General features: G+C 46.0%; 1 protein-coding gene across 7 annotated transcripts in view; it reads left to right on the top strand.

Annotated features, from left to right (window-relative positions):
* Positions 1 to 25,281, top strand: part of Prok2 (prokineticin 2) — a 339,608-nt gene that overhangs the window by 305,979 nt on the left and 8,348 nt on the right. For 2 of the 7 annotated variants that reach the window (XM_050149347.1, XM_050149346.1), the window contains 2 exons: positions 2,471 to 2,605; positions 21,330 to 21,448. In XM_050149347.1, the coding sequence (XP_050005304.1) occupies positions 2,471 to 2,573 (103 nt within the window). In that variant the 3' untranslated portion in view covers positions 2,574 to 2,605; positions 21,330 to 21,448. Of the gene's footprint in view, positions 1 to 2,470; positions 2,606 to 4,182; positions 4,448 to 17,472; positions 17,877 to 21,329; positions 21,456 to 25,281 lie in introns of those variants that run through there. The other 5 variants (XM_050149348.1, XM_050149352.1, XM_050149353.1 and 2 more) reach the window with 5 other exon arrangements.

Below are 25,281 nucleotides of genomic sequence, written 5' to 3'. Positions count from 1 at the left end.
CCTCTCGAGATGCATATGCTGTGCACACACCCACACATGTATGTTCCTGCAAACATACACATAGAAGTTTTTTTCCACTATATCTAAGTCATTGACTGAGAATATTGTCTATAATAGTGGATGTGCCTTTGTGTGGTCAGTTTATTTCTTTAAAAAAAGTTGCTGCCCTCCTTGTGAGTAGCAAACACTTTACTGACAAAGCCAAAACCTTCCCCCCAGTCTTAATCCCCCTTCACAGTCTTACCATGTAGCTTCAGATTCACAGTCTTCCTTTAGCCCCTGCCTCCTGGGTGTTGGGGTTATAGGTGTGTGCTGCCACTCCCAAGGTATACTTTAAAAGAAAAAAAATCTAAAACCTACTACATTTGGGGATTTTTAGAATAATCATTGTGAGTTTTCAGGGAAATAAATACTGTAAAGTACAATCTAATTGTTAAGGTTAAGATTAATGACTAGGTATGAGTCTAGCTTCAAAAGCAAATTGTCTGTGTTTAACCCTAGGACTCCCATTGGCCTGTTTTCGTGTGTGTGTGTGCGCGCGCGCTCGCCTGTGTGTACATATGTGTGTAATTTGTATGTGTGTGTAGCCTTGACACATACATGTGCATAAATTCCATCATCTGAAAACAAAGCTATCGGTACCCCCTAGTATGCAGAACTGTTGAAACTAGTCAGTGACCTAGTTGAAGGGCCTGGCACATAGCTTGACAGACAGGGCTGAGCCAACATTAGCTAGCTCCCTGTCGTTGCTGCATCATCACTTCCGAGACAGATTGGCATTGCATGAGGGAAGCCATTTCTGGCTATCAGGTACCAAAAGAGCCCGCCGTGTGTGGCACACACAATGGGACAATGTGGTGTCTTACACAGGAGAGCCACACTTTCAGCAGTTGCCTTCCTGTAGCACCTGGCTCTCCACATGTCTCAGCTCCTCCTTCCTCCAGATGGCTGAAGCCCAGTTCTGTTGCAGAGCTTCATGACTGCAAGAGTTGGTTGCCATTGGCAACTGGAGCCCTATGGTTGTTTGTCTTCAAGCACCTGTTGAGAGAGAAAAACCACACCCTTATGCATAAACAGCAGTACTCCCCCTTCGTTCTGGCTGTACCAACCTTACACACATGCCCAGTGGGTCACAATGAAGAGGAGAGTGACATGAACTGATTGGCTTGGATTCCTCAGAATCCAGTTGGAGAGTCTAATTTTGAAGAGCATTCTCCCAAATTGTAAAACTTCAGAGACAGTGGCTGCTTAATTAAAATCTGAGTTCCCTTGGGACCAAAGGAAAGAAGAACGGAGCCTGGCTAGGGCTCAGCGGTGTTCACCACAGGTACCGCTGTTCTAGGAAAACAGAACAATGTCTATGAAAATAGAGCAATGTCAATGGAGACGATGGGGTCCTACACACTGTCCTGTGGTACTGTGATGGGAACAGATTGCCAAACATAAAAAGTGAAATAAGGACACATAGTTATGTGTATGTTGTATATATTTCCAGCTAAGACTTGTTAAAGGGCTGCTCTGTGCCTCCAAAGCTAAGCCCTTCACGTAACTACTTACAGCCTTCGCAATATCGTTCTTCGTCTCATTAGCAAATATTGGTATCTGCCTATGCTTATTAGTTTTTTTCAACTTGACACAAAACACAGGTATCACGGAAGAGGGAACCTCAGTTGAGGAATTGTCTCCATCAGATTGCCCTGGAGGCTCATCTGTGGGGCATTTTATTCATTGCTAATTAATGTAAGAGGGCTCAGCCCAAAGGGTTGGTGCCACCCCTGGGTAGGTGGGCTTGGTTTATATGCAAAGCAAGCTGAGCAAGCCGGTAAGCAGCACTCTTCTGAGGCCTCTGCTTCAGTTCCTGCCATGAGTTCCCGCCCTGACTTCCCTCCATGAAGAACTGTGATTTGGGCACAGTAACCAAATAAGCCCTTTCCTCCCTGCGCTGGTTTTGGTCAGCATTTTATTGCAGCAGTAGTAAAACAAGGCAGCAGCGCACTACCGTGCTTCAGCCTCTGCCTCATTACAGACAGCAGAATAACTCAAGACCCTGTGAAAACTATTTTCTCCTGGTAGGAAACTAAGGGTAAGGCGTCTGCTGAAGCTGTGGGGAGGGTTCCGAGCTTAGATATGGCAGAACTGAGATCTGGATACTGGGAATCCAGTTCTGAAGCCAAGAATGGGTCAGAACAGGAAGTTATGACTGTGTGGTGCTCACCCAACCCTAGGCTCCTTTCTTTCCAGCTTCCACTCTACAGTAGGGAGCAGGTTCACCAGCACCTGGATGAAGCATTGCCCAAGGGCCAGATACTGTCTTCACCGTCAACTCACTTTTAAGAGCTCTAGGGAGGGTGGAGGACAGAGAACAAGACTTGGGAGGTTCATGCAAGTCAAGTGCATGTCAGGTCACCTCTATGAGTGCCAGAGCCTGAGAGAGACTCATGGAAACCTGTCTTTCCTCCTCCACTTCCAGCTGCTATTGGGTAACAACTTACACTCACATTGCCTACTGCTTGATTCTGGAATGGACAGTAGTGTGGCCAGTCTACCATCCTAGAAGCCTTCCAGACTTCTGAGCAGGAAAGTAAACAAATTGAAGAAAGATGTGGTAAGTATTTTTGGAGCTGCCAGTAGCAGGTTTCTCCACCAACACAGTAAGACAGAAGAAGCCAAATCAAAAAGACCAGGTTTAAAGAGCAAAGTGCCCCCAGGGGACCCCTCCAGCCCTGCAGAAGTGTGTGTGTAGGGGTCACATGGCAGGTTTAGGGACTGGAGCTTAAATACCCTGTAGGTGCCATCTTGAGAGGCGCCACTGCTTGGCAGGCTTTCTGAGAAGGGTGGGGTTTGGAATGGAGGGGGAATGAGGCCAAGGGGAGCCTCCCACCAAACAGGATGCATATTAAACAGGTGGGTCTCTCACAGTGCAATGATTTTCTTACATCACACATGAAGCTTGAGTGCCCAACGTAAACTATCTTAGTTTTAAATCGCGCCACATACACTCATGTTTGAAAACATAATTCACTTTAGTTGTTCCGCCACTCACAGAAAGATGATTGGCTTGAAATATATCTTCTCATTGGAACAGTTGGCTTAGTCCATCTTCTTTTTTATAAAAGGCAAAAAACAAACAAAAAACCATGAGACCTCACTATGTTTCCCAATCTAGCCTCTAACCCCAGGGTTCTAAAGAACATCTTGGCTCCTGAATAGCTGGGACTGTATACACCTGCCACTTGGTCCAATTAAGTTCATTTCTTTGGAGCAAAACTTGATGTTTGGCCTATCTGTACCCACCAGGTGCAGAACCATGCTAAGGTCTGCCCTTACAAGAGATGCTGAAACGAACTCTTGTCAGAATGGTGTCAGAGGGCTGTATTCCTGGGAGATGCTAGCTGGGAAGTGGAGGCCAGTGCTGCAGGGCAGAGCAGGGGGAAGAAGGTACAAGTGGAGCTCTCAGGCTGTGAGGGACATACACGTGGGACAAAGTCAGCCTTCTTCAACCCACCTCCAAGTGAGGAGCAAAGTTCCTGGCTAATAACATCACAAGAAGTTGGTTTCTTTTCCAAGCAGCAGAAGTTTATCCTAATTGGTTTCAAAGCCAAGAGGAAAGGATTGGTCTAGAGAGGACCAATCACAGTTCAATAACACCAGAGTTGGTAGCAAGGAAAAGCCCAAAGCAAACATGAATGATACCCACCTTCTCCTGCATAGGGATACAGGGCTTATAATACTTGTAATGGACATGCTTGGTTATTTGGGGGAAGTCTTCACCTGTAGAAACTCGGTTTTGTTGGGCCTAGGGTTTCTCCTTTAGCCTGTTGACTCCAGGGCTAGCTAATCCTGTCTGTGGTACAGTCTTGATCAATGTAGGACATTTAGATACATCATGAGACTCTGCCTGAAATAACAGACATGTCTCTAGACAATTGATGAATAGCTCCTCAAGGGCAGTTCTACTCCAAGCTGCAATCTGAGATTTTTATGCTTCAAAAAGCTATTTGAACACTTGTCATATTAGAGAGGAGATTGGGGGAAGTCGGCCAAAGGAAATGAACTTTGAGTTAAATAAGGTTTCTACTGTCTAACAGATACTTATGGCTAACAACAAACCATTGTGTTCTGCTTACTTTTTTGTTGTTTCCATTTTGTTTATTGATGGATAGGGTCCTTTTTTCCACCCAGGCTCACCTCAAACCTCTGGGCTTACGTGATCGTCCTACCTCAACTTCCTGTGTGGCCACACTGCTGCTGATGGTTACAGGGTCACAGTGGTTATAAGGCGCTCTCGTCACTGAAAGTGGATTTGCAGTGTTCCCAATACCCAAAAGCATACGTGAGGCACTACATGTAAATTAGTTCTCTTTAGTCATAACAAATCCTTTTCAGTTGATTATGAATATTTGCAGTGCAGTTATCTTTAAAATATATGACAATTAGGAATAGTAAATCCCACACCACTTCTTAATAGCTACAAACTTTATAATTAATAAATTGTACCAAAGTTATAAGAAATCTGGGGGTTTCTTTTGGTTCTATATGTTCACCTTACCTTAAGTAAACATTGAAAACAAAGTGTGAAGTCATGGAGATAGGAGGCAATGAGGTTGGTGACAACAATGAAGACAAATGCTGGAAGAATCTGGGAAGCCTGGACTCCGGAGGCTCAGAAAAGGGTCATTCTCACTGGGAATCCAGGTCAGGTTCAGGGCTGTGAATGGTGAAGCTTATGTAAGATAGTGTGGAGGTTCCTGTAATGTGAGAATTAGCCCGTGATTCACTGCAAAAAATCCTGAGTTACTTCGAACTTTTGATGATTCAGTCTACAAAAATGTAATTTATGATGTATGCAAATTTGAGAAGAAATCTACAGAAAAGGCCATGCTGTGGTTTCCCTTCCAAAGGTCCTGTTGAAGAATATAATCATTTTAAGGTTAAAAAAAAATTGGCCTTGATACATTCATATACACACATACACACACACTTAAATTATACAAATTGTGCTAGTATTGATTCAAGGGCAGGATGTCTTCTGGAAGCATTTATTATTAGATTCATGTATTCCTTAATGACTGACCCAGCCATAGTAAAGGATTTGCCAAGAAAGGTTCGGATGTGAGGAGGTGAATTTGTAGAGGCGAAGGAAAGAAGAAATGGAGGGAGGAGAAGAGGGAAGAGAGAGAGAGGAGAGAGTTTCCATGACTTCTAATAAAAGCAGAGAGAAGATGTGAAAAACAACAAGTAGTTTACACTGGCAAACAAAACCAACTGCTCTATAAATATTTCATAATTTCAGACCCATAAGGTCTCATTGTCTGAGGGTATCTTTATTATGAGTAATCGTGGGTTGTTTTTTGTTCCTTTCTGGCTTTTTCTGTCATTTGTCTCTTTGCCATGTGTCTCTGAAGTAGCACCCACTAATTTCATTCTCATCTACCTCATCCTGGTGCAGAGAGAAAACATGTAGTCAGCTAAGAGGTGGGATTCATAACTGGGCAGTTTCAACATACAAAGTCCATTTTTAGAGCCAGTGTGTGGTGTATGAAAACCGAAACCCAGGAGATACAGGGTTTTACAATGGTCTTGCAAAAGAGAATCGCTCTTACTGAAAATGTCCCTGCTTCCCAGGGAGGTTGAGAAGTCTCTGGTTTGAACCTGCTTTGTTCCCTCCTAAATTCCTGCGGGAGTCTGTCATTGCGATGCAGGGAGGTGGGGCCTCGGGAGGTGATGAGGTCATCAATGCCCTTCTCAGGACGTAGATGAAGTGCTGCGGAATGGTTCATGGTGAAGCCAGGCTGTCCATTGTGGTTTGTCTCTGGCTCACTTGCTCTTTCTCCTTTCATCTGTGACTTGAAGTAGTTTAAGGTATTTCAAAACCTTGGTACCACATACCGTGTGTGTGTGTGTGTGTGTGTGTGTGTGTGTGTGTGTATGATGTGTGTGTAGGAGAGTACACATGTGTCAGCCTCCGGTTTTATTCCTCATGGATGTGTCAATCTTATTTCTTTGAGGCAGTCTATCACTGGGAACTAGGATTTGCTGATTCGTCCATGTTTGCTGGCCAAAGAGCCCCCTGGACTCAGGATCCATCTGTTTCTGCCTCCCCATCCCTGAGATTCCATGCACCACCAGGCCTGGCTTCTTAAGTGGATTCTGGGGACTGAACTAAGGTCTTCATGCTTGCCAGACAAACACTTTACCCAATGAGCCATTTCTCCATTCCCATACTATGTTCTACGACTTTCCAACTTCTGAAATGGTGAAATCAAATGATTATTTTTGTTTTGTTTTGTTTTTATACATTGTCCCATCTCAGGTGCTCTGGTACAGTAACAGAGACAGGTAGCTAGGTTGCTTGTTGAGGCTTGAGAAGAATGGGAATGGTTCTGGTAGCTGGTAAGCATGGTCAGAGTAACCCTGCTTTGCTCAGAAGTGGGGGGCTACGCTATCACCTTTGTCTATGTCCTCGCTGCCCCTTGTCCCTTTGTCAATAGCACCGTCTAATCAGATTGTTTCATCCCTGTGGCTAGAGGAGGTGGTTCAGCCACTAGTGTCTAATTCAAAATAATCCAGAGACATAATCCCTGGGCATCTGCTGAAATTACTGTGAGAAAGGAAGAGGAGTTGGATTCTTTAACAGAGAGAAAGGGGAGAGAGAGAGAGAGAGAGAGAGAGAGAGAGAGAGAGAGAGAGAGAGAGAGAGAGAGAGGAGAGAGAGAGAGAGAAGGAGGGAGGAGGGAGAGAGAGAATGTGAAATGAAAATCAGACTCTCTTCCCCAGAGTGAGCAAGAATCACCATATTTAGACAACCTGACCAACCTTTAGAAGTCATGATAGAAGAGTAGGTTGTACCTGACACAGCTCTTTTAGTTTCTAGCGGGCAGTCATGTCCTGATAACCATAGGAGATGGGTTACAGTACCCCCACAGACACTCAAATCCACAGATGCCCAGCCCCTTATGTAACATGGAGAAGAGGATTTACATACAGCTGTGTGGATATTGTTATTTTGCATTCTTTAGGGATTAATAACAGGAAAGACAATGCCTGCACATTTTCAGGGCAAGCATGATTCATCTCCCAAGAGTGTCTGTCTCGGATCTGCAGATATGGAAGCAACACATACAGAATTTCAAGGACGCTTGTAAGTTTGCCCTTCACTAGAGCTATGTGAGCTGCGTTTCATTGCTTGCAATGGAAAAAACCCTGAGGAATTCAGTACATCAAAGTTTGGTTCTTCAAAACCTGGAGATGGAGAAAGGTCCTGAGATGTTTGTGCCTTGGCAGGAAGAAGAATCGGAAAATGTTCAGGGATCTGTATGTATCTGGGACAACTGGGAAAAACAAGCTAGGGAGTGGTCAACACACTAGGAAGCAATCAGGAAAGTGCTGAGATTGGGGTTAGGAACAAGATGTTTTTGGAAAGGGGACCGCGTGGACTTCCAAGACCATGTAGATTCAGAGGCTGAATCAAGGTTGGTTCCGTGATCTCTTATTTGTTTTTTCCCTAAGTAAACACTTATGCTCTTTCTGTGTAGATTATATAGTTTGCAGTTTCTCAGGGTAGGAAGAATCTGGACAGCAGATACCAAACTTGACTTACACCTGAGAAACACGGCCCAGTGTTCTGCCGCACAGTGAATAAAGCCCACAACTCCATATCAAAGAACCTAGACAAGTGGATGTCAAAGGTCCCCATCACTCAAGCCTTTAGAAAGATGAATGTGCTTGTCCCCTTCATTTGGTCACTACATGCTGCAAACATTTACAGAAATATTGCAGTATATAGCTCTTCTTGTACATTTATTTTGTGCTGAGTTTTAAATGAAGATTTGCAAAAGGATCATAGAGCCCCTATATAGGACAACAGTAGTTGGTCATACAGGGTTGATGAAGTGAGGTGAAGTGTAAGAATTTTCCATCAAGTGTCAAGTGCTCAATCATGATGGTGCATTTGACAGTCGGGGTGTGGGAAGGATTGTATAAGATGATTCATATTGACCATTTCATATGATGTCTAGCATGAAGCGAGTGCAATACTAGTAATGTATTGCTGTTGGTAGGTGCTTGCCCAGCCTGAACAAAGCCCCAAGCCCTAGGATGGCATAAACCAAACATGGTAGCACACACCTGTTATTCCAACACTCACAAGTAGAGGCGGGTAGAGGAAGTCATCCTCAGCTATATACTGAACTCAGTGCCTGCCTGAGTTACACGAGACCCTGCCACTCCAAGATGTAGAAAAAGTGGAGGGGGAAGAGAACATTTTATTCAGAAGCAGCTTTGGCCTACAGATCTTCAAGGAAGCAGCTCACAACAGCTGGTTTCAGACTAAAGCCTTTTTACTTTCATCATTCAGACTGTTTTCAGTCTCAGGTTCCAATAATCTTTGTATCATAGCAGTATACAAAGATTATATATATATATATATGGAGTGGGGGTCACTAGTCACCCATTGGGGAGGAAGATCAATGGGTAGAGTGCTTGCTGCCCAAGAATAAGGACCTGAGTTTAATCCCCAGGTCCACAAAAGAAAAGCCAGGCAAATTAATGCCTGAAATCCCAGCACAAGCAAGGTGGAAGTGGGTTCTCTCTTGACTCCACTAAGCAATCCAAACCAGTGAGTTCCGCCTTCATTGTGGGTGGCTGAGGAAGGCTCCTGATGTCAGCCTCGGGCTCCACACACGCTTCCATCTGGGCCCAGCAAGACCCTCATAGACTCGGTCTAAGCTGTCTGTGTGCCACACAAGGAGCAGAGCACTGTGACAAGCCAGCATCCTGGCTCCAGGTCATAGAATCAGAATATCAGCCTCCTGACTAATGATAAGGCATCGTGACGTGTCCTCCAGCCTGGGAGTGCTCTCCACTGACTCAACTCAACTGCCATAGTTCAATCTCAGTAGACAGCTGGGAGTCAGGTGGCTAGGAAGAGCATATTCTGAATGTGCTGTGTCCCAGGCTCAAGCAGGTCTTGCCTGTCCCTGGAGCCAGACAGGGTCATCTGGTGGCTGCCCCATTGGTGCTGTGTGATCAGGTTTCCTTGCCATTATCCTGCTTCCTAATTCTTTTGGTATTTTTCCAGTTTTTACTTTTGGACTTTTGTATATTTATTTGTTTGTTTCGAGACAGGGTTTCTCTATGTAGTCCTAGCTGTCCTAGAACTCACTCAGCAAATCAGGCTGATCTGTCTGACTCTGCCTTTCAAGGGCTGGGATTAAAAGTATGCACTACCCACACCTGGCTATTTCCTCATTTTCTGTGTATGTTTTCACATGTTCATGTTGGCATGAGTGTGGGCAGACCCGTGTGTGGACGTGCATGTATGTGTATATGCACGCACATGGAAGCCCAACGGAGGTGCTGAAGGTCATCCTCAATCACTCTTGCACCTTATTCTCTGATGTAGGCTCTGTATCTCTGCCTTCCACAGCAAACATTGCAGGGGGTCCCCATGCCCGCCTGGCATTTATGTTAGTTTCTGGCCCCACACTGGCACAACAAGAGCTTTAGCCGCAGAGACTTCTCTTCGGCCCTTCTTTCTAGTTTTATTTTCAAGTCATGTTCGATTCAAAAGCTACTGTAAAAATAATGTAGAGGGTTGCTGAATAACTTTACACACACGTGCATGCACACACACACACACACACACACACACACACTGTTCTCTTGTTCTAACAGCACCTGCCCTTGCAGAGAGAGAGTGAGAGAGAGAGAGAGAGAGAGAGAGAGAGAGAGAGAGAGAGAGGGAGGGAGGGAGGGAGAGAGAGAGAGGGAGGGAGGAAGAGGGGATAAGAGAGAAAACAGGAGGAAGAATTTTATTGGATAGAAATTTTTGTTTTATTTTATTTTTCATCACAGAATTTCTTTGCATAACAGTCCTGACTGTCCTGGAACTTGTTTTGTAGACCAGGGTGGCCTTGAACTCACATATATCTGCCTGCCTCTGCCTCCCAAGTGCTGGGATTAAAGGCATGCACCACCACCATCTAGCTTGGATAGTGATGGAGGAAGGTCATTGGTTAAATAAAGAAACTGCCTTGGCTCTGATAGGTTAAAATTTAGATAGGTGGAGTAAACAGAACAGAATGCTGGGAGGAAGAGAAAGTGAGCTCAGACGCCAGGCCACTGCTCTCTGAGGCAGACGCGAGGAAGCTCCGACCCAGGATGGACGTAGGCTAGAATCTTCCTGGTAAGTGCACCTAAGGGTGCTACACACATTAATAGAAATGGGCCAAGCAGTGTTTATATGAATACAATTTGTGTGTTGTTATTTCGGGGCATAAGCTAGCCAGGTAGCCAAGAGCTGGGCTGTGGGAAGAGGCCCGCAGCTCCCACAACAGGATAGAATTCTTATAAAAACTTACACATTCCACTAGACACATAAAAATCTGAAATCTATTAGTTTCCACAAACTGGATGCATCAACAAACCAGACTGCCACTGAGTCCATTTTAAATAACCCTTGACTCTAGCCAGTGGATACTGAGCAGGATGTGTGGCATCTCATCAGTTCTGAGGAAGACAGAACCATCATCCCCCTGCTTAACACTGGTACCCCACCCACCCAGCAGGGAGAACTGTTCTGTTCTACACCCCAATCAACGGGTCTCTAGCCACCTTCCCGTCTCCCTACTTTTTCATCCCCAGCCGTTGTATTGGAATCTACTAACTCTAGTCAGTAACAGAAACAGCAAAGGAGAGAGGAGAGTGCTCTAGGGTACCATGAAAGTAGGGCGGCTGTGGATCCTTGGCTAGGGCTCTGAAGCCCCATCCCAGTCACACGTGGAGGCTCAGAAACATCTAGAAAGTGAGCAAATGGCTCTAAGACTGTGGAGACAACTTTGAAGAAGGAGTGTATGGAACGCCCACACCACGCTGCCGTTTCTTACTTCTAGTTATAGGCCACCCACGGCTCTGTGGCGCTGCTGTAAACGTGAGGAGAAGCGGTAACAGATGCCTGACAACAGAGCCTACTAGGTCCTTAGCAGTTACCCCGGCTCAAGAGGGCATGGTTGATCCTTCCAAATTCCACTTTGTTCTTCTGTAACAGGCACTCAAGAGCTTCACCCAGAGGGTCCCTGGGGTGTTGTAGAAGACACACTGAAATTTACTAAGTCCTTAATGTATGCAAAATATAGGAGGCAGCTTTGTACTTTGGAAAGGAAAATACTACAATCGATTTGTGTCCTGGAAAAAAAAAGAAAAGACAAACCTGAGACAGGGTTTTACTCTGTAGCCCAGCCCCCTGACAAGCCTTCCCCGTCAGCCTCCTGAGTGCTGGGATTAGAGACAGCAACCACCAGAGCTGGCTCTAAAGTTTTGTACCTATTATTTCCTGTATATCTCTCTCATTACTTCCTCCAGGGCCTTCAGTCTTTAAAGGTTGCTAGACGGGGTTTATTCCGGTGTGATAACTAGCTCATGTTGACCTGAAAGCATGATAGAGTGATTACCTAGTCGTGGTTTTTAATTTAAGAAAATCCCTTTCTTCTGTGAGACTCCTTTTTCCATCAGGAAAGTTACCAAATATGCCACGCATTTGCATAATTGTCTCTTCCTTTGAATGGAGACGACAGCACATGATGCACAAGCTTTTGCCTCTAGGCCCATCTTCAATAGCATTAAAAAAAAAAACCGGCCGAGAAGAGTCAGCGTTATTATTATGAGTACACCTACATCTTTCCTGGGTGACCCTTCATATTATCTCAAAGTCATTGTGTACTAATTGTTTTAAGAAAGCTCATTCTCCTAAATGAATATTTCAACTATTTAAAAATAGATAAACTTTCCCGTACATTACCACTTGAATGGAACAAATGATTTTTAGTGCTCCGTCGACAATTGGCTTTCAAATTGAATCTTGGTGATTTATTTTTGAAAATAAAGAGAAGATCGTCAGCATTGAACTAGATTAAAATAGACGTCTTATTTAGAATTATAAAAGCCATTCCTTTCTTGTGTCACATTTAAAACACGGCGATTCTTTTAGAAAGATAGCGGGATGGTATTGTGGGTTTGACAAGAGGAGCCGTGTGGAATAGCTTCTCAATAGAGGACCGAGGCAAAGCAGAAAGGAGAACACCCTATCTTACTTTCTGGAACAGATCTAAATGAAAAGTCATTTACACAAAGACAAATAAAACCCAGTGATGAAATTACCAGGCCCACCTATTATGCTATCATAATAATTCGTAAGAAAAAGACACACACAAAGTAAGTCCTTGACAAAGCCAGAATCACTTTGGACAACACAGACATGTGAAGAAGAATCTGGAAGTTCTCTTCTTCAGTGGTGGAGAAAATGCCCGAGGCTTTTAGTTCAAGATGGAGAATCAGGCATATGGTTCTTGATCTTTCTTATCAAACGCCATCAGTATTGAGTAAGTACCCACTGTGTGCCGGGTCATTGAAATCAGTGATAGTAAAGTGAATATGCAAGACATCAAGCAATAAGGCAGAATATCTGGGCAATATCCAAAATGTCACAAAGAATATGGGTTATACGAGTGAGTTGGGGCCTCCAAAGTACATCCCACATGAGATTCAGCAAAGGAGATGGTGACAAAATTGCAGCAAGAGGCTCTTTCATTTTTGCATTTTTATTTTTATTTTATGGATGAGCTGCTACTCCAGCCCTGTAGTCTTGTCTTTAACACATAAATCTAGAGGCAGCAGAGCTGGGGAAATAGCTCAGTCACAAGCACAAGTAGCCGAGGTAAAATAAAGCCAGACTGGCGGGTTGTGTGCACAGATCACCCCAGCACTGGACGCAGAGACAGGCAGCTCACTGGCCAGCCAGCCTAACTTACTTGGTGAATCCCAGGCCTAGTGAAAGACCCTCTCCCACAAAACAAGGTGGCAGAAGCCTGAAGGATGATAGCTGAGGCTGCCCTCCGGCCTTTATGTACACATGCGCATCTGCAGCAATCCTCTGCACAAACGACACATGCGCATCTGCAGCAACCCTCTGCACAAACGACAAACCAGAGGTCAGCAAGCTTTCTCTCAGCAGTAGAGAGGAAATATTATTTGGCTTTTCAGGACATGTGGTCTCCCAAGTACTCAATAAAAAGAAGCCACAGGCAATGCAGAGACAGGCATGGCTGGGTCCTGGTAAAACTTAAAAAAAAAAAAACCCAAACCCCAAAACAAAAACACAGACAGACAACAACACCAAAAAATAGACAACAATCGATCACAGTTTTCCAAGTTCCTACCTAAATCTTAGTCATTGTGGCTACATTATATAGAATGGGAATTTTTTTTTAAAGTCTGACAAACCACTGGTTAGCGGTTTCTGTTTTTAGCACAGCGGCTCCCCTCACCCTGTCTGTCTGCCCGCCTTTGCCCACACCCATGTGAGCTCCAGCCTCCCTCCTGTCAGCCAGTTCACACAGTGAGTCTTGAGTTTCCTCCCTCCTTCCTACTCACTACAGGTCCTCGCCTCCTCCTCCTGACTGCCACCCTCCTGACTACCACAAGGTTTCTGCACTTCTCTCCTGCCAGGAGATGGGTTGATACTCTAGTCATCCGTCACGCTCCTCTCCACATTCCTAGTAATCTGGTCAGCAAATGATGTACTTACTGAGCCGCCAAGTCAGGGCTCTACAGTCTGTGCTTCCTAAGTCCCTGTCGAGGGAGTGAGCGAGTGGTGGTTTACTGCCTGCTTCAAACCAAACGCTCCCAGCTTGCACGTTTGTACTCTTCCACACTGTGTCACTTGAGGACTGAACAAGAAAAAAAAAAAAAAAAAGGACACAGAAATCCCTTATCCTTTGTCATAGGAATTTTTAGGCTCAGTCAAAGTGCCCTGAACTTATTAAGGGGTCCAAGCCACCAACTGCCCCTTTCTTGTAGAACCTGGCACTGTTCACCAGGTTTCTGGATCTCAGCACAAAGCACATTGTCCTCAGCAAGGTGAACTGTCACGTGACCTGTTTTAGTCACCACGCCGTCAGCCTTGAGTTCCAGGCAGAGACAGAAGCAAGGTGCTGTGCAACCATCCTGCCCCACCCAGCTGGGTAGTTTCCCAGAGGCGCTGGGAGAAGCGAGCAGAAAATAACCTCATACATCAGAAGTTGTTTTCTTGCAGTTGTAGAAGTTAGAAGTTCAAAACCAAGGTGCTGGCAGGGCCTTAAGCCTGGGAAGATGTTCTCTTCCTGTGTCTTCTGGGTTCTGGAGGCTAGCGATCGGGGAGGAGGGCTGGCAGATGTGTAGCACATCAGCCTCTGTATCCACTATCTCACTCCTATCACAAAAGCCAGGGAGATAGCTTGGTCAGCAAAGTGATTGCATCTCAAACATGGTATCCCGAGGTCAGTTTCCAGAACTCATACAAAAGCCAGGTGTGGTGACAAGTCCGTAATCCCAACAATGGTAAAATGGGAGGCTGAGCCAGTCAGAGTCCTTGAGGCTCACAGCTAACCTGACCTATGTGGAACTGTTCAACAGGTTTCTGGATCCAGTCTAGTGACAGACCCTGTCCCAGACAAAAGGTAGCAGCCACCTGACACATGTGCTGTGTGTGCATGGACCCACACACATACAAATGCACACCCCCCCCACACACACCTTTTTTTTTTTAAACAAAGGTATCAGTCTTTGGGTTTAGGACACATTCTCATCTAATATGACTTCAAGTTTGGTTGATTGTATCTGCAAAGATCTTCCTTCCAAATAAAGACACAGGTCCCTGGGTCTAGAATTTCAACATAACTTTCTAGGTGATACTTAGTGTAATCCAGATTGGAAATAATAAACCAGTTCAAATAAAGCTGAGGTTCCAGAGCGACTGTTGTAGATCAGCTGTGTGACAGCTGTAAGGCAGTATACTTCTCCGGGGTCACCTCAGTCCAGTCCCATATTCTTGCAGGAAACAGCAGGTGAATCCCTGCCCCAGGTCTCTTTTCCTCTCGGCTTTTGCTGACGGCTTTCATGGTCCACATAGATTAGGTGCATCTGCGCTGTGTGCCACTGGCTTGTAACCCGTCTCTGTCCCTGCACATGGGATGTACTCCTGTTGCTGTGAAACTGCTGTTACTCATTGTTCAAGTGCTGACTAATGCAAGAAGGATTTTCAGGAAAGTGGGCTCCTAGCAGCAAGTGTATGTGGTCTAATTAAGTGGGCAGGACAGAAAACAGCAGTATCAGTGTTCAATGAACCTATCAGAGAACACACTGTCAGATTTAACGAGAGGTCCCCTTTGCATGCCCCCCAATCTATCCCAGACTCAGTGCAGAGCACTTTACAGGGGTTCCCTTTGATCCCCATGACAGCCAGACCCCAGGAAGCTGGTATCTTACACTCATTTCATAGGAAACAAAACAGACTTTAAGGGGTCATAGGGCAGTCTGGTTGCTAAGAAAGACTCCAATCCAGGTCACTCTAACTCTCAAATATGGAGGTCTTTGGACACTGTTGTCACACCGTCAAATCAGCTAAGCAGTGGTGGCCTGCTAGGCTGCCAGTCTGCACGCTGAACCCCCAAGTTTTGGACCTCATGCAGCAGTCGTTCCTGGCGAACTTGACCACGTGACTGATCATAACAACAGGTTGAGGTTGCAGCAGAGAAGCAGAACTTCAGTTTCTGTGTTGCTCCATCGCTGCATCTTTCCTTGTCTAAGAGTTGTAATCAGACTTGATCTGATCACTTGCCTACTGGTCCAAAGAAGCTGTGTTGAAGCGTTTTCATTTCTTCTCTAAAGTATTAAAACCGTTAAGAGGTCTCCAAAGAGGTTCAGGGTGTAGCCTAGTGGTAGAGTGCTTGCCCGGGGTGTCCGTACCCTTGGTTCCAACCTCAGCGTAGAAAAGCAAGAGCCCCATACCAAGTGTATTTTGAAGCATTTCCAACCTTGATTTAACAGTCTTAGAAGTCGGTTTTTGCAAACAGCCCTATAAGAAGCCAATCACAATGGAAGGCTAGTACTTCCCTGTGTAGAAATGGCCTGGATTTTATGCTTGGAAAAGTAGGGAATACCCAGTTGGCATTCAAAAGTAACAAATATAAACCCGGCCATAAAAAAAAAAAGTGGCAGGAATGTTGAAGTCCATGTTGACTGGTTTTTACATTCCCCCCTTCCCCGGGCTGCACTCCCATGCCTTGGTTGGCATGGTGACTGGAAAAGGAAACTTTCCGCCAGCCTGTCACTTGCTACTGTTTCCATTTATTTTACTGTGAATCCACTTTTTAACAGTTTTCTCAAAGTTAAAAATTGGTTTGATCCCGTTTGTGTTTTCAGTCTCAGGATGCTTCTTGACCTTGAAAACATGGATACAAAAAGGCTTTAAAACTCAGCCAAAGGTCTGGGGTTTGAAATACCCAGCTGTTTAACATTCAAATAATTCCCTAGCCCTTTGTTCATTTTCCCCCCTCTACATTTTGTCTGAATGCTTTGGCATGGGGGAGCCCACAGTCTGAAAGTAACTGGCCCAGCTCTCCTTACTGTATTGATTAAAGAGGCTGAAAAGGTCCATCTGCCTTTCAGCGGTCTGTGATCCCAAGAGACATGGGAAAATCTGAGGTCCCACGTATTCTAGGAGTAAGGTGGGAGCCCCCGCCCCCCCCACAAACCTCAGAACAAGTCAATTAGTTTTGCTTTTTTGAGACAGAATTTCTCTGTGCAACAGTCCTGGCTGTCCTGGAACTTGCCAGGTCTACTAGGCTGGCCTTGAACTCACAGAGATCTGCCTGCCTCTGCCTTTAGACTATTGGGTTATAGGCGTGCCTGGCTAGAACAAGTCAGTTTGATCATCCTTTAGAAGCAAGTAAAATGATATTATTGGAGCCACATTAGGGATTCAGAGGGCAAAGTTGTCTCTTGTCTCGCGGAGTGTAGAATCCCGCAGATACACAGCTTTTAGTGACCGGAACCAAGGCATCACATTTAAGATCTGGCGTTTCCTGAGCTGGAGAAGAGAAGTTGTAGAGAGCCTCCTTCCCAGGGCCTCAGGCTGGCAGAACACATTGGGAGTTCTCTTTTTCCCCTTGGCAGCGGCCTGCTCTGCCTGAAGCTGGCTGGAAGCTGCAGAGGGGAGGGACCGCATGCACGTGAGGGAAATCAGGGCAGAGAGGGTCAGGAACAGATGTGGGCACCAGGGGAAGTCATTTCAAAAACGTAAATGAGGCTCCCACAGCTGGAGGGGCAGCCGAGGCCCTCCACTTCGCAAGAGATGTGGGTTTGGGGTGTGATTGGTGCTTTGTTCTTCCACTCTACGTGGAAGCGTCCTTCCACGCTTCCCGCTTTGTGTTTTTGTTTGTTGTCTGTCCTTTCTGAGTTATGCCACTGCAGTTCAGAGCCGGTGGCAGGACCTGGCACTCACGGAGCGCTCACTGTAGACATGCTGAACAAAAGCGCACAAATACAGGGCAGTTGTGTCCTCCGCGCCCGGCACGTCGTGGGCACCCTCTGCCCATCTGTATAGCAAATGATGTGCTCTGAGAGTGTGGGGGCTGAGCACGTGGAGCTCTGGAAAGCAGGACAGCGAAGGAGGAGGGTTTCAGAGACTACAAAAGCAACAGGAAGGGTGGCTGAGGCTGCGGCGCCCCGCGGGGGGCTCTGCCCGCGTGGCGCCTGTGCCCGTGGGGCGCGGGGGCACGTGCGCGTGTGCGCGTGGGGCGCGGGGTGTGTGCCCGCGCCGTGCCCCCCGCGTGCTGCTGGGCGTGAGTCACCGCGGGGCTCGCCTTTATTAACTGCCGCCAGGCTCGCGGCTCGGCAGAGCAGCGCGGCCACGCGTCCCCAACGTCCCCGATCGCGTGCCCCAACCGCCGCCGTGTACCCGGGACGCCATGGGGGGCCCGCGCTGTGCCCCGCTACTGCTACTCCTGCTGCTGTCGCCGCTGCTCACGCCGCCCGCCGGGGATGCCGCGGTCATCACCGGGGTAAGCTGCCCGCGCACCTGTCGCGCCGGATCGCCCCGGGACACCAGGCCCGGGGTGTGTAGGCACCGGGTAGGGTGTGCCCGGTGTAACATTCTCCCGGATTTCCCTTTGGCCACTTGGGAACGTGTGTCTTCCTCCCAAGGTAGGGAAGAGCCAGGCGCACTAAGGAATCAAACTGCCTTAGCAGTGCCTTCCTCACCTCTCCCTCCCGCACCTTGGGTTTGGTCTGCTGTTCTATTTAGTAGCGCCAAGAAGTTTCTCCCCACCCCTCACCTCCACTGTGAGAAAGTTCTTTTCCAGGGGTTGGAAATTCTCAACCCCCAAATCTGATCGCCTTTCCTTAAATTGCAAAAGAGCAGGACATGCACCTCAAATTCCACAGCTCCCGGGTGGGTCTTACCCTGTGAAGTACCCTGTGAAGTACCTTGGGTCGCGGCCATGTGTGAGCTTTGGAAAGCAACTGTGGGCTCTTTTACTGGATTGCTGGGCAGCTGCTCTTTTATTTTAAGTCATTCTTTATTCCCCCCCCCCCTTCTTCGTCGTGAAGTTCCTCTTAGATAAATTGTCAAGTTTGATTCCTGATACGTCCCTCGTGGAGCTTAGTGATGGAGCAAGCTGTCACTAGAGACCGTCTTCATCATGTTTAGAAACGGCCCATTCCTTCAACTCTCTTGACTCTTGAGTTTTCTCTTTGTCTATCTGAAGAGAGAGTTCGCAACACATTTTGGAAGTCTTTAATAGCCCATTTCAGAAGTCTGTTTTAATAACCCAGCAGAACCCTCGCTGTTGTTTCACTCATTAAAGAAAAAAAAAGTTGTTAGCATATTTATTTAAATCAATTTTAATATCTAAGAACACATTTGATTTTAATGTAGATGTGTTTGGAACGATGACAGACAGGTAATAAAATAACATGTCGTTTTTAAAAAAAGGGTCATCATGTTGAATAAATGAAGATGGGTTTCTCTGTGTTTCTCAGGGTACAGATTGCATTCTGAAAGCTCTGGGGCTATGGCAGCATTGAGTTATGCCCCATAGATATTTGATTTTATGCCTTGTGTTATTTATTAGAGCTGAGATTGTTAAAACCATTTCTAAAACTTCATCAGTAGCCAGTTGGTGTGTGAGTGAACAAAAGTCTCTGAGGTGTCTTTGTAACACATGCGAATGGAAACATGATTGGGTGGGTTTTTCCCTCCTTCCCCTGCTGGTTCTTTCTAAGTGTTTCCTAATCCTCTAAGCCCCCAAGGTTCCTGGGCAGTGCAAGTGTTGCCCGGTTCCATTCACAGGACACTGCTTGCATGGCTCCGCAATGGGTTAAGGAGAATAAAGGGTACCAGGAAACAGCTGTCTAATTAAAAAGATATAAACTTAGGCAATTCTCTGTAAATTTCCAACTGAAGCTTTTTGTTATGAAATGAAATTTTATCTCATTTTATGTTTACATGCTGGTGGGGTTCAGGGGTGGGGGTGGTACAGTCATGTGGACTCTTGTTTTTTTTTTTGTTGTTGTTAATTCAATGTTATGAAAAGAGTATTGGAAAAACTTCTCTAAAGCAACATGGCAATAGAGCGTAGTTGGGTCCTCCTGACAGAAACCATCTGGATCCCAATGAAAAAGTCAGTGATTTCTCTAGAGAAAATGTATACAGGGTGATAAGCATCTAAGAGATTGATTGAATTTTAAAAGAATTTTCTGGAGGTTTTTTTTTTATGGTCTTAGAAAAAGAGCTGTTGGGGTTTCAGAATTTAGAGTCCTTTATTACACATACACGTGTGTGCACACACACAGTCTTTGAACTTGGTATCTTCATATAGATGTAGTAAAACCATATTGCAGAAGATTGTGGAGTAGATCTAACACTTAAGGACTATGATGGTCATGTTTGCATGATTTCTGGTGTCCAGACAAAAATCCGAAGGTGAGAATGTATAAACATCATCCTATAATAAAAGAAGAAAAGTCACCCAAAGTTAAATAAGCCACTACTTCTTTTGAACAACAGATTGCTAGACGTTGCTGAAACAAAATATCACTTTGTTGTTGCTGTCTCTAAGAAAGAGCCATAGTTCTTAGGATACATTTTCATGCAAATAAATTTGGGCTCCATTTTGCTACCGCCACATGGGAAGTCCTCCACACTGATTCTTTGGCTGTGTGCACTTGTTGTTTATGCATGCTGGGTGTGTACTTTAAGAAATTACCGCTGCTAATTGCCTCTGTTGCCCTGTGCCTGTCTCACCTAAAGGACTTTTGTGACTAGTTCAACTGAGTTTCTGATGTCCGCCTCTGCTGATTCTAAGCAGTCAGTTTCTTTCTGCATGTCATTCACTTGAAAGACGACTGGAATGGGGCAAAAGTCTTGGCCCGTCCCTTCCCACCCTTGAAGAGTTCTTATTTTGAAAGAGGAAATGATGAAAATCAGGGTACCCAGCAAGCGGCACCCAGTCTCACAAAGCACAGGGCAAATATTTGAAGGGGAAAACGAGCACTTCTAAACGTCGCATGGGTGCCTTTCCAGGTCTGCGGTAGTTTGTGCCAGATTTGGAGACCGCATCCCTGTCTTTTTTAAAGCCAGGCCCCATATAGTCAGCAGTTTATAGTCATAAAATCTTGTGATTTGATTTGTGCAGTTCCAAATGGCTGTGTATAGTGCAGGGCCAGCATAAGCACATTCTTCACGTTCAGCCATAGAGCAGAGAAGAAGAGAGTCGACTTGTTGTCCCCCTCCCGCCCTCCTTGCTTCTTAATCCTGGCTTTCTTCACACCGGAGCTCTTTAGTCCATGGAGACATTCTGATCAATGTGATTGCAGCTGTACATAAGCAAGTGGAGCTCATGGTTCTAGTTTATTAAAAATCACTGCGTAGGGCCGGGCGGTGGTGGCGCACGCCTTTAATCCCAGCACTTGGGAGGCAGAGGCAGGCGGATCTCTGTGAGTTCGAGGCCAGCCTGGTCTACAAGAGCTAGTTCCAGGACAGGCTCCAAAGCTACAGAGAAACCCTGTCTCGAAAAAAAAAATCACTGTGTTGGGATACTTTTATATGTGTGTAGGCATACATGTTGGGTGAGGTGTTCACATGTATGGGCATGTGAGTGGAAGCCAGACATTAAGTACAGATGCTGTCCTCTGGTGCTATCCACCTGATTTTTTTGAAACGTAGTTTCTCTCAGGGCTTAGAATGCCCCGGTTTGGCTAGACTGGTTGACCACCAAGCCCCAAGGCTTAGCCTGCTCCATCTTCCCAGAGCTGGGATTGCAAGCGCAAGCTACCATGTCTGGCTTTTCTGAGGGGTTCTAAGAATTGAACTCGTGTCCTCATGTGTGTGTTGCAAGTACTTTACTGGCTGGGCATTGGGATATTTAAAGGGGATTTTCCCCGCTGATTTTAGAATTCCCGAGCCTGAGCCTTTCCCGCTCTCTCTATTTATCTGTTGGTTTATTTCGTTTCAGGCTTGCGACAAAGACTCGCAGTGTGGAGGAGGCATGTGCTGCGCTGTCAGTATCTGGATTAAGAGCATAAGGATCTGCACACCCATGGGCCAAGTGGGAGACAGCTGCCACCCCCTGACTCGGAAAGTTAGTGTCTGCACTGGGCCTTCTGGTATACCTTCCTGCTGAGCAAGGCCTCTGTGATGGACGTCGTGGGTAGTTCACTTGAAATTGAAAGTCACAGGACAGTACAGGGGAGGAGGGGGGCACCCATTTCTCCCCCTTCCCCCCCCCCTTGCATCCCAATCATCAGTTCTATACCATTGCTCTCCTGACATGAAAAGTAACCCATCAACTTAATCCCTAACATGTGGACGTGCTTAGGTTTAGAACGAACAAAGCAGAAATCTTACTGGAACATACTTGGCAAAATCAGAGTGAAGAGTTCTTGAAAAGACTCCATGCTCGACCAGCTGATGGAGAAGGAGTCAGTCAACTTTGTGGGTTTGGTTTGTTGTGTTTTATTTTGAGATCATTGCCAATAACTAACTCACTTACACTTGTATCTTAAAAGTTCTATTTTGTTGTTTTCTGTTGGTTTTTGAGACAGCTTCTCATGTAGTCGAGGCTGGCCTTGAACTCCTGATTCTCTTTCTTCCAAGTATGGAGCTTACAGGCATGTATGTAGCACAGTGTCCAGTTAAAGCGTTGAATTCTATACCTATAAGATTTTAATAACTTTGGAGATGTGTGACATTTAATTTGCTAACATGATTGCAGAGCAGCTCAATGTATGGTAGCCTAAAGAACTTTAGAAAGGGTATGGACGCTGAAAGGCAAGGTCTCAGGCCTTCAGGGTCAAGTCGGATAGAGCTTAGAGATTGTATCCCTAGGAATGGCAGATTCTCCACCTGGAGAGCCAGGGGGTTTCTACAACATCAGGACACAGGTAGGGGAGATGGAAGGTGACCAGACAGTGAGTAGAACTGTGTCCTTGTCACATAGTTTAGTGTCAGGCAAGTGTTAAGGTTGGCAAGTGGCAGCCCCTTTTCGCTATCTCTCTTCATCCTCATTGCTCCCATCAGGCAAATCTGACCCAGAGGCAATGGTCCAGGGCAGGTGGCTTCCTGGAGGAAGATTCTACATTCCTTTAAAGAAAGTGCAGCACATTTTCAAATCAAACATAATTCTGTCTTCTTTCCCTCCCCCCCATACATCTTTGGGTTTGAAGCTGTTATAGACACCACCATCTTCCCTGTGATTCCAACTGTCCCAGATAACTTTGGTAGCCTGTCGCTGAGGTGCAGCTCAGTGTGGGGACTCCAGCGTTTGGTTGCCGTGGGGCCTGGCTGAAGATTGTTCTCATGGCCAGCTGTGCTGTGGTTGGCTGCCTTGTGAAATGCTTCCTGTTGCATTTGAGCCATTCTTCCTGTGGTTTGACCCCGCAAGATTTCACTCATTTTTTAAACATGACACACACCTTTCACTCCTGGGCATTTACTGTTTAGTCATGGGTCTAAAGACCAGGCTTCCCAGGAGCAAGTGAGGCTGGCTCAGTTGCTTTCTGTACTGAATCCTTTTTCTTCCTTACTCCTAGCAAGTCCTCTCTTGTGTACTGAAGCCATTGTCCCTAAGTAGCTTCTTTTGTTTTTCTGCTCTGAGAATCGTGAATAGAAAGCATACCTAAAAATAAATAAATAAATAAAAAGTGACCTTTTGGTGTTGACAGTAACTACTTTAGATGTACGTATGAGCCATGTACTTTATATACACTGTTGAGTGCGATGCTCTTACCCAATATCTCACACCTGTGCTGCACATTTGTCTTTTCCATGCACTCTACACAGCATTCAGCCCAGCTGGGGTCACACAGACTCGCCTGTGAGCATTCATAGAGCAGCCTTTCTCTCTGTCTCTCTGACAATGATGACTCCATTCCGCTACCCAAGGGAAATCAGTCGTGGTCATCTGAGCGTTTTTTACTAACTGAAAGCCAAATGGCAGAGACAAGATGCCCGCCAGGATAAGTGCTAATAGTCCAGATTTGTGCTTTGTGCCTTATACACGTGTACATGTGTATGTGTGTGTGTGCACATGTTCTGTGTTTGCCTATGGATGCCAGACATTGCTGCTGGGTATCTTCCTCACTCAGTGCCTGGCTTTTTTTTTTTCTTTTCTTCAAAATGTTGAGGATCTGAAAAGAAAAAAAAAAGTTGAGGATCTGAACTCAGGTCCTTGTGTTTGCTTGGCAAGCAGTTCATACTCTGAGCCATCTCCCCAGGTCCTGCCATTTGTGTTTGTTTGTTTGTTTGTTTGTTTGTTTGTTTGTTTAAGAAAGCATAAGCAGGGTGGCAGTGGCACACGCCTCTAATCCCAGTACTTGGGAGGCAGAGGCAGGAGGATGTCTGAGTTGAGGACAGCTTGGCTTACTAAAACAGTCAAGGCTACACAAAGAAACCCTGTCTAGAAAAACAAAGCAGAACAAACACTAAAATTAAAAAAATCAGAATAAAAGAAAGCATTTCATTGGGGTTACAGGTTCAGGGGATTAGAGTTCATGGCTGCAGAGCAAAGGCAGGACAGCAGGAACAGCTGAGAGCTCAGCGCTTGAACCACACAAACAGGAGACTAAGTGTTCAAATGCTCGAACCTATAGGGCTCATTCTCAGTCAAACCACCATAACCAGCTTCACTCTGGGATCAACAGAGTGATCCCAGTTCCCACTCCCTCCCTTGCTCCTGTTCTCCCTGCCCCTGCCCCCATTCACTCCTCAGAGAGGGTGAGGCCTCCCCGTGGGAAGTCAACAGAGTCTGGCACAGTGCTTTGAGGCAGGGCCAAGCCCCGCCCCCTCCATCACCCAGTATCTAGGCTGAGCAAGGTATCCCTCCATAGAGAATGAGCTCCAAAAAGCAAGTTCATGCACTAGGAATAAATCCTGGCCCCACTGTCAGTGGCTCCACAGACCCCCCAAGCCACACAACTGTGATCCACATTCAGAGGGCCTAGTTTGGTCCTCTGAAGGTCTCCCCCACCCTGCTGTCGGTCTGGAGTCAGTGAGCTCCCACTAGCTCAGGTCAGGTGTTTCTGTGGGTATCCTCATCATGGTCTCAACACCTTTGCTCATATCATCACTCCTCCCTCTTTATGATTGGACTCTGGGGACTCAGCCCAGTGCTGTACTGGATGTGGCTCTCTGCATCTGCTTCCGTCAGGTGATGGATGAAGGTTCTATGGTGACAATTAAGGTAGTCACCAAACTGATTACAGGGGAAGGCCAGTTCAGGCCTCCTCTCCACTATTCCTTAGGGTCTTAGCTGGGGTCATCCTTGTGAATTCATGGGAATTTCCCTAGTTTCTCACTAGCCCCATAATGGCTCCCTCAGTCAAGATATCCTTGCTCTTCCTCTCCGTCCTTCCCCCATCTTGACCTTCCAGTTCCCTCCTCCTTTCTTTTTCCCTTCTACCCTCCCCTCCTGCCCTCTCTTATCCCCAACCCCATGCTCCAAATTTACTCAGGAGACCTTGTCTAATTCCTCTTCCCAGAGTGATCCATGTATGTCTCTCTTAGGGTTCTCCTTGTTACCTAGCTTCTCTGGAACTGTGTTGTCCTATACTTTAAACAACTTAGCTATGCTATGTTACGGTGACATAGTTCTGTGGTTATCTATGCTAAACAACTTAGCTATGCTATGTTACGGTGACATAGTTCTGTGGTTATCTATGCTTAGGGTTCTAAACGCTTCTTGTACCTGAATGTCCTTGTCTTTCCCAAAATTTGGGGAGTTCTCTGCTGTTATCTTACTGAGGAGGTTTTTCATGGCCCCAGCTTGTAGCTCTTCTTTCCCATGTGCCAGTAATCTGAATAGTTGATTTTTAAGGGTATCCCAAAGCTCTTGCATATTCTCTCTCTCCTTGTCCCCCTCCCTCCCCCTCCCTTTCTCTCTCTCTCTCTCTCTCTCTCTCTCTCTCTCT

The sequence above is a fragment of the Alexandromys fortis genome, unplaced genomic scaffold, assembly GCF_014885135.2.
Source record: "Alexandromys fortis isolate MF-2015 unplaced genomic scaffold, M_Fortis_MF-2015_v1.1 scaffold_48, whole genome shotgun sequence".
Classification (NCBI taxonomy): domain Eukaryota; kingdom Metazoa; phylum Chordata; class Mammalia; order Rodentia; family Cricetidae; genus Alexandromys; species Alexandromys fortis.
The sequence above is the reverse complement of the archived record's forward strand: the minus strand, read 5'-3'. Positions and strand labels throughout refer to the sequence as shown.